Here is a 15,215-nt window from a genome sequence, read left to right as displayed (position 1 = left end):
AAAGTGAAGTGTAACAAAGAATTCGATTATTGTGTCCTTGTCGTCATCGCTTCCGTTCATCCTATAGACTGCACCTGGTTCCTTGTTGGTATTTGAAACACTAATTTTGCCGTCCGTCCAATGACTGTGCCTGGCTCGCATTTTTAAGCATCTAACTCTGTCGTTCATCAAAAAGACTGTGCTCTGCCAACTTGTACTTAAACATCTATCTATGCAATAGATTCTGGAAGAAAAATCATCTTACCCTGCGATGTTGGCCTTTGAATCATTTTCGTGTGCCGTTTACCGAAACGATTGTGCGTTACTGGCAGTAAATTCATCTTTATAATTATATCCCATCCATCAATTGAATTAAAGGTTAAATTATGTCTTTTATAGCGGAGCTCGCAAGGCGCCGAAGGCGCCTTGTGCGGAGCCCCATAGACAGGCAAATGGTATGAAAGAAGGAACACTATGGAAATGAGTTTTCATGGTCAACATGGATAGCGGCATGGTTCGCGGGCGCGTACGTACGGCGTACGGAGTCGCGCAAGATGGCCGCCATAGTTTGATGGTAGAAATAGTGAAGCAAGAAGGCCGTATAAAGGCGGCCGTATAAAGGCGGCCGTATAAAGGCGGCCTTTAAAATTTAAAGAGGTTTGAAAAGAAAAACAAGAAGCAATGAAACAAAATGTGGCTGAAAATTACGTGTAGAAAGTAATCGACCGCCAAAAAAGTGGACATTGAGAGCCATAATCGATCGATGACTTTCGTGTCTATCTGTAAAGCCAGCATCGTACATGAAGGAGCATTCGAAAGCTAAATCGGGTTGATATAATAAACAAACCATTTTATTGCTACGGGGTAAAAAAAAAAAAAAAAAAAAATAAAAGAAAAAAAAAAAACTCGACCCTCTGGGACTTGAACTCACGACCTCCGGATCCGCAGACTGGCACCTTACCGATTGAGCTAATCCGACAGACTCTGAAAAATGCACGTTGAATATATCCTATATCAATGTAATAGATATTGTGGAGTCTACTAAACTGCTGCGAAACTATAACAGGATCGCGAAACTATTTTCTATTGCTAGAAAGCAGATAATTTACTGTACTCTAAAGTAATTTTTCATGCCATGAGTAATGATTTTGCCCCGCTTTAAGATTATTATTTCTGTCGTACTGCTGACATTCGGTTTAACCGTGAGCTATTTAAATTTGTCTTGAACCTATAAACCGCCATAAACATTAGTACTTTGGCCGCTTATTCACTAGAATGAAAACATTGTAAGCTCCAGTGAAAATTAAAGAGGTTTGAAAAGAAGAACAAGAAGCAATGAAACAAAATGTAGCTGAAAATTACGTGTAGACTGAGTAATCGACCGCCAAAAAAGTGGACATTGAGAGCCATAATCGATCGATGTTTTTCGTGTCTATCTGTAAAGCCAGCATCGTACATGAAGGAGCATTCGAAAGCTAAATCGGGTTGATATAATAAACAAACCATTTTATTGCTACGGGGTAAAAAAAAAAAAAAAAGAAAAGAAAAAAAAAAACTCGACCCTCTGGGACTTGAACTCACGACCTCCGGATCCGCAGACTGGCACCTTACCGATTGAGCTAATCCAACAGACTCTGCGTTACTCGTTGAATATATCCTATATTAATGTAACAGATATTGTGGAGTCTACTAAACTGCTGCGAAACTATAACAGGATCGCGAAACTATTTTCTATTGCTAGAAAGCAGATAATTTACTGTACTCTAAAGTAATATTTCGTGCCATGAGTAATGATTTTGCCCCGCTTTAAGATTATTATTTCTGTCGTACTGCTGACATTCGGTTTTACCGTGAGCTATTTAAATTTGTCTTGAACCTATAAACCGCAATAAACATTAGTACTTTGGCCGCTTATTCACTAGAATGAAAACATTGTAAGCTCCAGTGAAAATTAAATAAATGGGGAGCTCCGCTTTTAGGCTTGCCTAAATCTATATATTATTGATCATATAAATGGAATTTATATCTGAAAAGATAATGATAATTTTGTTTAGAATTCAACCTGCTTAGCGGACATTTTGTTCTATAAAATAATCGATAAAAGGGTTTGTGCTGAAATGGTTCAAGCTGTATTCGCGTTGTTCAGATTTATCGATGGGTTCATCCTGAGTTTCAATCTTGAGGTATGTGACAAGTCCATTTTTAGTTATAAAGTAAACAAAGTATTTTGTCCTAGACAAAAACAAGTAGATTTACACTATTAAGGACACAAACCATTTTTTTCCGGGGTAAAACTACTGGATGGAAAAAGAGGGCAGAAAATTAACATACCTTGCAGAAAAAGGTGAATAAATGTTCCTGGCTGGGAAACCAGGACGAAAACAAACATTGCTGGCAAAAAGGTAAACAAATGTTCCTGGCTGAGAAAAAGTCAGAACATTATGGATGCTGGCTGGCGAAAACAGCTATTAAAATAATTGCTAGCTGGCTCTGAAGAGCGGATATTTTTTTCCCACGGTAGTTAAAAAATAACTGAAAATGCCTTTGCGCATGCCCATTCATCATCTAGGTCACTAATGAATGGATTTTGATAATAACCTTCGTTGGGTACTTCTGCACACACTGTGCTATTAAACATCATACAAATACACTTTAGCTTTCTAAAATACTTTTAAGTTTTACAATGGAGTCAATTATGGCCATTTTTAATGTGGTCTACACATACTGTACAGCCAGTTGTAAAGCAGTTAATGGTTTGATAGTACTGCTGGGGTTAGATAAAGGTAAAAATCTATTTATTCTCATCTTCATAAAACCACTGCATTATAACTGGCCAGGCAGGATCATCCAACGAAATCATCTCTGAGCTTCTCTAAGACCTCCAATAATCGTGGGTCCCTGTTTATGAATTTTTTTATGCCACCCCCTCCCCATATACCTTCTTTTATATTGGTAGAAATTTTCGATAGCCACCCCCCCCAAAAAAAAAAAAAAACCTTACAGGAAAAAATCAAGACCCCCCTTAAAATCGACATAGTCCTCCCAAAAACGAATTTAAAGTCATGAATGGAACGCCATTGATCCAAATTCTCTTTGGTTCAGGTCGAAAAATGATTTTGATATTATAAATATTAATTTTCCCAAATTTACCTTGTTATCAAAAGATATTTATAGTTTAATTTGAGCTGTATTTTAATAGAATTTAAAAGTTGGTCGTGTAAGAGTAAAAACACCCGAGGGAAGTCTTAACGGCGATTTTTTATCCAGTTATCAATGTTGGGATTCAATTATTAGCGACCTTTAATTAGATTGAACTACGAGTACGAGATTGAGTGCGAGCACGAGATTTCACAACAAATTCGCGTGCTTCGTGTAATTACTTAACACACCAGCTTTATCCCTAACGTCAATCCGTAAGTTAGTTAATTAGCAACAGGAAACAGCTATAGTTTGGGGAAGATAAAATTGTCTAGATTTCGTACTCGTAGTCAAATCTAAAGGTCGATAATTATTATTAGCAGGGGAGGGGAGTGTCGTTTTTTATCTTCACAGCGGCATAACAAACTTGGGGAAGTGAAGGAGCGGTGAAAGAGGGGTGGTGCGGGGTGGATCGTAGACGAATCATCCAGCCTGTAGTTCAAGTAGTAGAAAGTAAAAAATGGAGTCTATGCCCTGTAGTGAAGAGTTTTCTACAAAATGCGTGCTCCGAGTAAATCCCCATTTTATCCTTCTGGCACAGCCTGCGTCGCAGCCGGACGTGTCACAAAACCTCGGTATAGTAATAATAATAATAATAATAATAAAAATAATAATAATAATAATAATAATAACTTTATTTAACGAGGGTAAAAACACTTTACAGTTAAAAACTGAGAAACTAGTGGCCCTCATTATATTATACATAAAAAATGATAATTGAAATGACTAAAAACAAAATACTTAAATAGAGTTTAACTTAAGAAATAGAGAAATGGTCGAGACCTATGTATGATTCCTTAAGGTAATTCACATTTATATTTTAAAATTGATCATCTTCGAAATAAACAGGAAGCTCGCTTCGGGAATTTTTGGAGGTCACAATGCATTCTTGAATTGCCAACAGGCTACGGCAAATCTTTGATTTTCCACTATCGGTTGTCGTTCATTATCCTGCCCGTTTCGATGGCGAAATATGGCTTGTTTCTACTTCGATTAAGCAACATCAAACTTCACATCGTTTCCAACAAGCTGTTGTCTTTGCTGATAGTTTTGTTTAGTTGCGTTTCACATATTAAGAACGAAAGTGCCAATGGAAAAATGAGTGTTTACGTTTTGTCTATGAGAAGCCAAATAAACTGAGAAAATTCATCCAAATTTGAATACCAGCTATTATTAAATTCTCAACCTCGGATATTGCATTTCTAGTATTCTGATTGGTTCACTGAATCCCGGTTATCAGCTCATATACCTATGTTTGACCTTATATGGGAAATGAGTGCGGCAAGTGCCGCTCAGCGTAAACTTTTTCTGCTGGAAGCGACAGTTCCATCAGAAAAATCGTTGAAAACAGCAAATTTGGCGAGCTTTATGAACAAGAAATAATCAGCGGTGCCTACAAAAACCACAGAAATGCCATAGTAAAATTAACTACGCAAAACAAAAGGATTGATGCAAAAAGTTTAATTAATAATACTTGTAAACACACAACAAGAGCGAGTGAATAAAGTAGAAAAGCAGCAAATAATTTACAAAAGAACAGCAAACTGACACAGTTCTATTCAGTGTACGTCATAAAATTAGGCTCAGCACTTCTGTAAAGCTTGTTACCTTTCAATCTTAGTCTTGTCCTTTTATACTTCAATAAACCTGTTCCACTTTGAGCTCAATTTCGCTTAAAATATAGTAGTCTTGATGACAGCCGTGGAGCCGTAAACAAGTATACAATGTATATATACCGTATGTATGTACGTGTATCGATTTAAACTTAAAAAAGAATTTAATAAAACAATTATTCCATTCGCCCTTGTTGGATACGAGTCGTTATGAGGATGAGTTGTTATGGGGATGAGGGGCATGCCCCCAGGGAAAAATTTTCCGATTTTACCCCCTAAAACGACATTTTCAGCATTTCTGAGACTCGAAAAGCGTTTGTGACGGCATGATGTAAAATCTGGAGGTTACCTTATTTTTCAACCAGGAAACCAAAAATAATAATGCATGATTAAAAGGGACAGCAGTAACAACGATAGTTATTTGTAGTTTTTCTCTCAGCCTCTGCACTACTGATTGGTAGGGTGCATGCATTGAGGAGAAGACGATGGGTGTTTGGGAAAGCACCTCGTCACAGTAGAAGATTGCTTGGAGAAGATTACTTGGAAGTTCCTGCTCTGCTGACTGCCACATAGTTCCATCTTCGAAAACTAATGAAACGATTTACCCACCACTCAGTTTTCAAGATGATGCCGAGATGGACAAACTTTGTTAAAGAATTGCTCGGGAACCGAGGCTACAACCTTTAATGCACTCTTGCACTTACACGAAAAAGATTAATACAGAGAGGAAATTAAATAAAGGAAGAGTACCGGCTGCCTGGAATAACCATAGGGGCTAGTGGAGCCAGGCAGCCAGTTGACATTAGCATTAAATGAAAATAAATTACAGGTCGACAAGAGAACAGATACACACATAAAAAGAAAGAAAAAGGAAAAGCACACTACTAGGGAAGTCTATAAAGTTATTATTACATGTGAATATAAAAATAAAAAAATATTGAAAAAAAAGAAAAGTACACAATAGTTGATGCTTTTATTGAACAGTCGCGAAATGTACATTATCTTTTCTTAACTTGACAATAAGTCAATTGGTGGAAGTGAAACAATTACGTATAAAACAATTTTATTCTATTATTTTTATGAAGAGTCAAACAAATAAAAAAATGCTGCTCAAAGGGGGGAGGGGGGGGGGGGGGTTGCAACCGCCTCAACCCCTCCCCTGGATCCGCCTCTGGTACACTTTCATTTGATATCCGACTTTGACTTGAGAACAACATCAAGTCAACGTCGAAAAATACGTTGTCAGTTAAACATTTTGTTTTAATTGTAACTTTATGACTATAACTGGTGACTTAGAAAATACACACTGTCCGAGGAGAAACAGTTTTTCAATGCACAGGCCGGTGAATAAACGTTTGAAGCGCTTGTTTGAGGTCTGGTACTGAGGTTGCTTAATTTTCTGTTTAAAAACGTCACATAGCATCAGTCTTTGGGTAACAATGACCAATTGATGCTGAATTTGTAGTTTGTAGTTTAAGAACTAATTCTTCCATTTTGTCTTAGTAGGTTTTAAATCTCTTAGTACCCTTATACCGTGTACACTGGAGTTTACTGTGGTCTTAATTTAATAGATCAAATAAAACCTAGAAGGAGTGATGATTTATTGCAAAACGAAAAACACAACGTATTATTTACATCACCGACTGGAAATTACCGTAGTGCATGTCCTGTTCCACTTTTTACTTACTTAGTCCTATGTTCTCTTAGCGATCAAAAAATTATTCTTATGACTTTCTCACTAACAGTTATGCGAAGAAACAGGTTTTCAATTTGGTGGGTTTTTTTTAGCACTACTGACAGTTCCTTATAGAAGGAGATGAAGAGAATATCGTATAAAAATGCTTACAGGATGGTTTGGGTAAAACTTCCTTATTACATGAAATTTTTGCGACACGCAATTTCGCGATTTGAGGTGCGCATATTTCGCGACATTTAAATTTTGTGATTTTGTGTAAATTTGCTATTTTGAATCACTTTAATTTCGCGTTTTTGAGTATGACAATTTACTTTTCCTTGGGAATATCATTCAACATGCCCTTGAATTAAATAAAAAGACTTGATCAAACGCAACGGTGGGAATAAAAGTCAACAGTAACAACAGAGCAGTTCTCAGTTCATGCTTGTAGGTGAATTATTGTTCTTGAGTCAATTGACCACAACATCCATTTACATCGAAAATTCCTTCCTTCAGTGGTACTTAACTCATTCTTCCTTGACAATTTACATAATGTGGTCACTTAATTTTTAACAAAATTAACAGTACTAGTGGTCACTATGTCAAAATACTGGTCAGATGACACCCCAGGGGGGGGGGGGGGATACTCCGGCTTGTAAATGACGGGGATGATCGAATGGAGGTAAAACTCAGGAGCCAAAAAAATCCCAAAGTCTTCCGACATTACCCAAAAAAATCCCTGGACCAAAAATAACCCCCCAAAAAATCCCTTGTCAAATTACCCCTAAATTGCCAGGAGGGGCAATAATATAACGCAAAGAAAACCATAAAAAATTGAACGCTTGTGTTTGTTTATTCATCATACCATAAATACGCCAAGGCCGCGCCAAGGCACTTTAGTTCGTTTTTAATACCCAAAAAAAATTCCCTATTTAAATCAAGTCACCCAAAAAATACTTGCCAAATTTTCCAACCCAAAAAATCCCAGAATCGAAAATTTCAAACCCAAAAAAATCCTTCGATCATCCCCGTCATTTACAAGCCGGGGTACCCCCCCCTGGGGATGACACACACTAATATTATGCTTTTACCTGTTTGATTTCTTTCAGGTCACTTAAAAGTTAAGCGATGCTGAAGACATTGTCATGCTCCTCATTCCTACAAGAAGCTACTGTGCTGGATGTTGCTGCTGTGTACCTGTTCCAAATAGGCCCCTAAACTATCTGGTTTAAAAACATACAAATTACAGCATGTGGCCCTAAATCCGGACAGCCCTTGGTCCGGACATTTTCGGTTCATCGTGTATTTTTCCGATACGAAACAAAGTTCGAATAAAACCGAACCTTTCCAAAGATTTCTTGATCTATTTGCTGTCTTCACCTCGCTCAAAGGCTTTCCTACTGGCGGTGAAGCCGAGAATTTCAAGTCGACGTGAAGGTAGGTGAAGTTTGTTTCCGCCATGTTTGTTTGTTCATGGCGCCTCAAATTAACTGGTTTTCTTTTTATTCCGGTATATCCGAAATGAGTGCGCTAAAAAAGGTAATTTTTTGTGTAATTAATGTATAGTAAATACTCTTTTGACTACTGCAAAAAATGAGATTGACCGCTTGAGTTTCCGTCCAAAGTAACGAATTAAAATTTCTAAGTAATTTTGCAGACTAGGTCCTTGGTCCGGACACTGACGGCAAACAAATATAACTTAAAGAACTCTAAAGGTGGCAAGTCAAATAATACTGAAAAAACAAAAGTCTGGCAAAAGTTATAACGTAAGTTTAAGTTCTAAGGCATAATAAACTTCAATTTATAACAATAAAACTAAAAGGAGAATTTAAATTCAAACTTTGCAAATCACGTTTATCAGGATAGTAAGCGCTATTGTTTATATTCACTGCATATTCTGGATGAGACGAAATAAACCTCTCTTCCCTAAAATTTTTATTTTATTTTTCTGAATTCCACTAAAGCATATAAAAAATGTGCAAAAAGCTTCTTTTGATTGGATTTTGAACAATTATTGCGTAAATATTACGTGCTGTCCGGACCAAGGACCCGCTGTCCGGACATAGGGCCGTCAAACCGAACCACCGTTTTTGATATTACAGAGTAATCGAGTAAGCACAGAAGCTGTTTTCTTTCCACATGTTAGCTGAATGTCACGGTAACTTACAGGACAAATTTCAGCTCACTGCTCTTCTTCTAAGCTGAGAAATACACGTTTGCGTCTTTTTCGTCTGGACCAAGGGCCACGTACTGTACATGAAAATTAGTTTCAATCATAGATTTTCATTCCAAATCAAGCATATTTCATCTTGAAAGCTGCCACAAGGTTTGGTGTATACTGATATTATTGGACTTTTCCATATATTCACTATTTTTAATAAATGTTTTTATGAACAGTGGTCACTATGTTGACAGACAAGCATGTGTTCCACCAATATACTGGCCAGATGACACACAGTAATATTATGGTTTTTCCTTTTTGATTTCTTTCAGGTCACTTAAAAGTTCAGCGATGCTGAAGGCATTCTCATGCTGCTCAATCCAACAAGTCGCTCCAACGCTGCATGTTGCTTTATCTTGCTTTAAAACCTCTTTCCGATCGCTAAACTGGTCACGCTGATTAACTTGAAAAACCTTGTTACATTTGTGTATTCTTTTATGCTCCTTTAAATTTCCTGTGTGATTAAAACACTTGCCACACTGGTTACATTCAAAAGGCTTTTCCCCTGTGTGAGTTCTCTTATGTTGGATTAAATTTCCTTTATAACCAAAACATATGCCACACTGGCTACATTTAAAAGGCTTCTCTCCCGTGTGTGTTCTTTTATGCCCCTTTAAATCTCTTGCACGATTAAAACACTTGCCACACTGGTTACATTCAAAAGGCTTCTCGCCTGTGTGTATCATTTCATGTTGCTTTAAATGTCCTACCTGGCTAAAGCACGTCCCACACTGGTTACATTTAAAAGGCTTCTCTCCTGTGTGTGTTCTTTTATGTTGCTTTAAATTTCCTGCATGATTAAAGCACTTGCCACACTGGTTACATTCAAAAGGCTTCTCTCCTGTGTGTATTCTTTTATGGATTGTTAATGTTCCTGCCTGACTAAAACACTTGCCACACTGGTTACATTGAAAAGGCTTCTCTCCTGTGTGTGTTCTTGTATGAATCTTTATATTTTGTACATTTTTAAAACACTTGCCACACTGGTTACATTCAAAATGCTTCTCTCCTGTGTGTGTTCTTTCACTCAATGTATGTTCTTCCTGATTCCCAATTTGAGTGAAACTCTTGCTGCATTCTGCATAATCTTCAGCCATCAAGGTCTATGTACGTTCTCACTAGGTTGGTAATATGCCATTCTCAGACCTTAAAGCACAAAAAAGTAATGTTAGTATGTTGTTCCAGAAAATATCTGTTTGTTATCCATACTTCCCCTTCCCCCACAGGTGTTTTGAGTTGAAGCCCCCACCCCCTGGATATTCCAGTTGAGCCTCAAACTCTCGCTTAAAAATTTTGGCTGCTGAGACCCCCTCTCCCACCCCCTCAAAATACATTTTCCAGTTAACCTTTCTGTGCTGTGTAAAATATTTGTAGGAAGATGCACAAGGCAAGGTAAAAATTATCACCACTTCCCCCATTTCCAAAATACACACACCATGGCTTTGGAATTCTTGTGAGGTCTACTTTTAGCAGAGCCTACTAGGAGCCCAAAGGGCCACAGAAGCAGAGCACCATAACCATAGCAATAGGAGGATCATGCATGCATAGAATTAGGAGATCCATGCCTTTTATTTTTCATGGTCATTAGGGCTACCTGCAAAGGTTGTGGACTTGTGAGGTGTACTTTTAGCAGGGCTCACTAGTGGCCAAAAGGACCACAGAGTAAAGTCACATCTTCTATCCACACACTTGATAGTGTGTTTGTTAAAACTTCTCTCTAAGATCATAATTCCGCACAGACTAAAAAGTCATGCAGGGTTTTAGGTCGGCAAAATGCCATGATAAGAACTTTATTGATGGCTCCCTTACATCTCTCTATACTGTGCAACAATGCCCCTTATAATACCCCCTATATTCAGCAGGCTTGGGTGGTTTGTTAAACAAAGGGGGCCCTGTTATTATTGCTGAGCGGTTTGGGTGCAAGAAGCGCATCCCTATTCATAACCCAGGCCTTTTGAATTTACACCCTGATAAATCTCTGTTGATAACCCCTGGTTACTAGAAACCCGATCAGTTCTGCTACTGTTTTCTCAAAGGCGTCGGGCGAAGAACAAATGCGTTTAAGTCTCAAAACCTGTGCATATGAAATACTTCGCTAACATCCTCTGTTGGGTGGCATGATGTGACACTAAATCAATAATTCATATTAAATGCTCTTCCATTGAGCAGCCCTACACTATACAGAATAATTTTGCAGTTACACTCTGTGGGAATGAATATTTGCTGGGAGATGGATGAGGGAAGGTTAAAATTACCCCCACCCGTCACCTATGCCATCCTCCAAACACACCAGGGCTTTGGGGTTCTTGTGAGGAGTATTTTTATTAAATACGCTAACACTCTCTGATCTGGCAACTCGCTGGCCAGGTATCTGCATGTGTTGTCATTTGGCCTGTTGACAGTAATATCTGCCACTTATGTTAACAAGTGGCAGGTAGCCCTGATTGTTTCTGCAAAAATTATATATGATCTCTGGGTGTTAAAAATGTGTAGTAACAGAAAATGTCCATGCTCCCCCGACAGAGGGGATTGGAAATTCCTTGGCATGGGAGGGGTCTTAAAGGGACTGTGTCATGGCTAAGTTAATTTCATGTTATTTGAATTTTGTAAAATATTCGCTATGAAACTAAATGTTTGCAAAGAAATTAATTCTACGATTCTAAATGACAAAACCATAGCTTCATTGCAGTCAAGTGTTTCTCTCCGGCGTTATAATTTAAAGTTATAAGGGGAAGCCTGGAGCCATGGGGCCCATACTGCTGGAGCTTATCCCGGTTTCTGTAGCATTAAGCAGCTAGGAATAATGGGATGCTAGTCCATCGCAGGGTATCCTTCCAGCATTGTCGCTGGTACCCATTTATACACCCGGGTGGAGAGAGGCACTATGAGAGTTAAAGTGTCTTTCCCAAGAACACAACACAGCGACCCCGGCCAGGGCTTGAACCCGGACCGCTCGATCCAGAGTCCGGCGCACTAACCATTAGGCAGACTTGATTAACTTTGAAAACTGTTCCACCGCACCACATTTCAAAAACCCATATCGCAATCCATTTCAATCCTCAACAATTTTGGCCATTCGTACCTTCTCTTGCATTTGGTGTACGTTATTTTAATATTCCTTCACTGTTTTAAGAGGTTATTTTATATTTAAACGAATTTGACGGTCATTTCCTATGCAAAAGATTGGCTAACAAATCCATGACACGGTCTTTCAAAGGCCAAAAACTATAAGGAAATGTATAAGGCTTATTTGAAAATTCCGTGGGTGGTAGGGTCTTAGGAAAAATCCCTTCTGTGGGGGAGGTATGGATAATTTGTGGAACTACACAGTGCACAACTGCTATCCACCCGGCGTATCCAATCGAACAAAATTGAACCAAAACTCAATTGAAGCCAATCGAACACCAATTGTTCGATTGGGTTCGGTAATCGAACAAAATCCAACATCTATTTTGTTGTGAGTTTGATTTTCGAACCAATCGAAAGCAATTGAACTCAATCCAAATCGATTTTGTTCGGAATCTGTCTCTTGATAAGTAAATCACACAGGACTAATCAGAGGGAAGGTGCACCGTACAAAATGTCTGCAATATAACCAAACAGGAGTTCAGACGAGTATGATTGTTGACTGTTCGGTAATCAAACGTTCAATTGAGTGCGATTGTCGACTGTTCCGTAATTAAACATTCTATTTTGTTCGATTGACCAAGTTTTATTGTGAGTTTGATTTATGTTCAATTACCAAACCCAATCCAACGATTGGTGTTCGATTGGGTTTGATTACCAAACGTTTGATTGGATACACTCGGTATCCAAGATGACAGCTACATAAGAAGGGCTGGGCTTTAAAAAAAAATAAAAGGAGCCCAAAGGTTCCAAAATAAGAGATCCAGGGTGCCCAGCATAAAGCTTACATAAAAGAAATAAAATTATTTGGTCGCCCAAAGAAAAAAAATAGTCGCCCGAGGCACCCGGGCACCCTTAGAGCACGGCCCTGCATAAGTATGACAAGTAATTAGCATTTAACCCTTTTAATGCTATAAGGACATACTCAGTATGTCCTCTATCAGATTACTCATTTGCTTTTCTTCTTTACCCATATCAGGCCCGTATTCCCGCTCCTTTTAAAGCAAATCCTGCATCCTACACTGTGCTGCACTTTCTTTCCATCGCTATCCTGAATCCCGTTCCCTAGTCAGAGGCGAAAAGTAGCACGAGTGGTTGGGCTCCCAATAGCGAAGCGCACTAATGACGTCACAGAATTTTAACCCCCGGTGTGACTCGGACAAAAGTCAGACAAACAAACGGCTCTCCGTAAGAGCGATGTATGGCAAAATGGAGTTGGCGGGCACTTCGGAGGCATATTTAGCGATTGTTTCACGATACTATTTCCAGATGGGCTCAGAATTCGAGAGAAAACCTTAGCTGTGCAACGTAGAAAGAGGCCCTGCCAGGGGGGGTTCTCATGTCGCTTGTCTGAATTTAAAAATGTTCCGTGTCGCTGTTTCATCGCTCTTCATGTCGCTGTCGGTAACTAAATTGAAGGAAAATTGCTTGTCCTTGTAAGAATTTAAGTTTTTCCATAAGCGCTGTCGTTTGTCGCGATTTTATTTTATGTGCTGTCGCTACTTTTTGGGCCATGTCGCTTGTCGGAATTTACCCTGGCAGGGCCTCTAGAAAGCTAAAACCATGGTTTGAAACTAAAGGTTTGTCAAAAAAAAGCGATTATTCAATAAATGTAATGATTTCCTTCAGTTATTGAATGGATTATAAAGGACCGATTCGCTGAAAGAGATAGTAATGGGGATAAATAGCAGCTTTATTAAAAGGAAAGCCCTTCAAACTGCAACGATCTATCTGATTAATACCATGAGAAAGTCTATCTTTCATCTTTCATGTGTCGAAACAGACGGCCGGCCCGGATATCAGTGCCGTCAAATTCGGGAATTTCTTGCAAACAATGAAGCAAACATGAAGCAAACATACAAGAAGTATTCTTTGCAATTTGTCGCAATTCTATACTCTAATCATTGATAGTAATTCGCTATCCGCCGCTTAAATTTCACGGCATCCTGAATAATTTTGCAGTGGGAATCAAGGTGTCATTGCCCGATCTTCGACAAATAAATTCAATTTTGGGCCATTTTTGGATACCTTGAATTTTTTTTTCACTAACTAAAAAAAAAAAAAAAAAAAATAAATATTTATTGAGGGTGTTGATGTATTTATATAAAAATATTTTAGGGGGGGGCCGAAAAAAAAAAAAAAAAAAAAAAAAAAAAAAAAAAAAAAAAAAAAAAAAAAAAAAAAAAGGGGGGGGAGAGGAGAGGGGATATAAAAAAGAGGGGGGGAGGATTTGAACGGGGGACAACCGAAAAAAAAAACCAAAGGGGGAAGGGGGGGCCTCGAACCGGGGACCCCCGGATTACAACACCAGCGCCTTAAACCACCCGGCCACGCTTGCCTCCTTAAAACTAAAGCAAGAGTATTTGAAATGTACCATTTTTCGAGCCTTTCGAAAGTCTCGGCCTCAAATTGTGCCTTTATCGCCTTTTTTTCTTGTCAAGAATGCGTCCTCTCCATACAAAGCCTTTGGCCAAACTCAAATTGTTGTCCGACTCATGCGGGGTGTCTCATGCGGCGAAATCTATTTTTGAGTTTGCAGATGTTTTTATCCCTTTCAATGCCTAAGATTATCAATAGTGAACTACACTTTACTCAATCGAATATTTAAGCTTGTTGAATCAAGCAAGAGGACCTGTGTAGCAAACAGACTCTGCAATATTTAAGAATCGAGCTAATATTAGCTTCTAAAATTTTCAAAGCATTCGGTATAGAGCTTGTTTTGTTTTTCTACTCCTCATTTCAGCATGATACAAAGAGGAATCATCGCATACTAAGTACGTGTTACTCTACTGTCCCTTCAACACGATATTTCCACCTTTACTTACCTCTACTGAAACAAAACAGTCCAAAAGTTAACTGCAAGAACTCAAAGCGATCGATCAGAAAGCGGCCATTGAAGTACTAGAGCCCAGTCTACTCTCCACATCTTTAATCTGATACAACAGAAAACTGAGGACAGGACTACTGGAAAATTGGAATGAAACGATCGAAAGCTGAACTCTTCAAAAAACCACGAGAAACAAACACAGGGAAAATAAATAAATAAATAAATAAATAAATAAATAAATAAATAAATAAATAAATAGGTTAAAAATTAGAAATATGCCCAGTAACAGGCTAGACAAGGAGCCAGTACATTACCATATCAAACCAAACAACAATAAAATGCAGTACTCTTTCGCAGCCGTTATTTGGGGGAGGAAGCATTGCGTGACAAGCCCAAACAAAGGCTGCGAAGGATACTATTAATTGGTTACATGTAGTCATTTTGCATACATGACAGTATAGTAGACACAATTGTAATTTATCATTGCATTTTTGCTTCTGGACTGTGGATCGAGCAGTCCAGGTACAAGCTCTGGGCGGGGTCACTGTGCTGTGTTCTTGTGTAAGACACTTTACT

At 38.4% G+C, this 15,215-nt stretch overlaps 1 protein-coding gene across 2 annotated transcripts; it reads right to left on the bottom strand.

The window, feature by feature from the left end:
- Positions 1–4,621: 4,621 nt before the first annotated feature.
- LOC144658308 (uncharacterized) lies at positions 4,622–14,717 on the bottom strand. 2 transcript variants are annotated; one of them, XM_078518721.1, is made up of 3 exons: positions 14,638–14,709; positions 12,783–12,877; positions 4,622–9,832 (listed from the first exon to the last, which is right to left on the bottom strand). In XM_078518721.1, exon 3 carries the CDS (start codon positions 9,781–9,783, stop codon positions 8,929–8,931), a length of 855 nt encoding a protein of 284 aa, XP_078374847.1. In that variant the 5' UTR covers positions 9,784–9,832; positions 12,783–12,877; positions 14,638–14,709; the 3' UTR covers positions 4,622–8,928. The 2 variants fall into 2 exon arrangements, with proteins under 2 accessions (XP_078374847.1, XP_078374846.1); XM_078518720.1 differs by lacking the exon at positions 12,783–12,877 and having other exon boundaries at positions 14,638–14,717.
- Between the last annotated feature and the right edge of the window lie 498 nt (positions 14,718–15,215).

The sequence above is a fragment of the Oculina patagonica genome, chromosome 6 (genome assembly GCF_052425735.1).
Source record: "Oculina patagonica isolate OP01 chromosome 6, crgOcupat, whole genome shotgun sequence".
Lineage (NCBI taxonomy): Eukaryota > Metazoa > Cnidaria > Anthozoa > Scleractinia > Oculinidae > Oculina > Oculina patagonica.
The sequence above is the reverse complement of the archived record's forward strand: the minus strand, read 5'-3'. Positions and strand labels throughout refer to the sequence as shown.

Excerpts from the sequence above, each read along its gene's own strand:
- LOC144658308 (XM_078518720.1), bottom strand. The coding sequence starts at position 9,783 with ATGGCTGAAGATTATGCAGAATGCAGCAAGAGTTTCACTCAAATTGGG.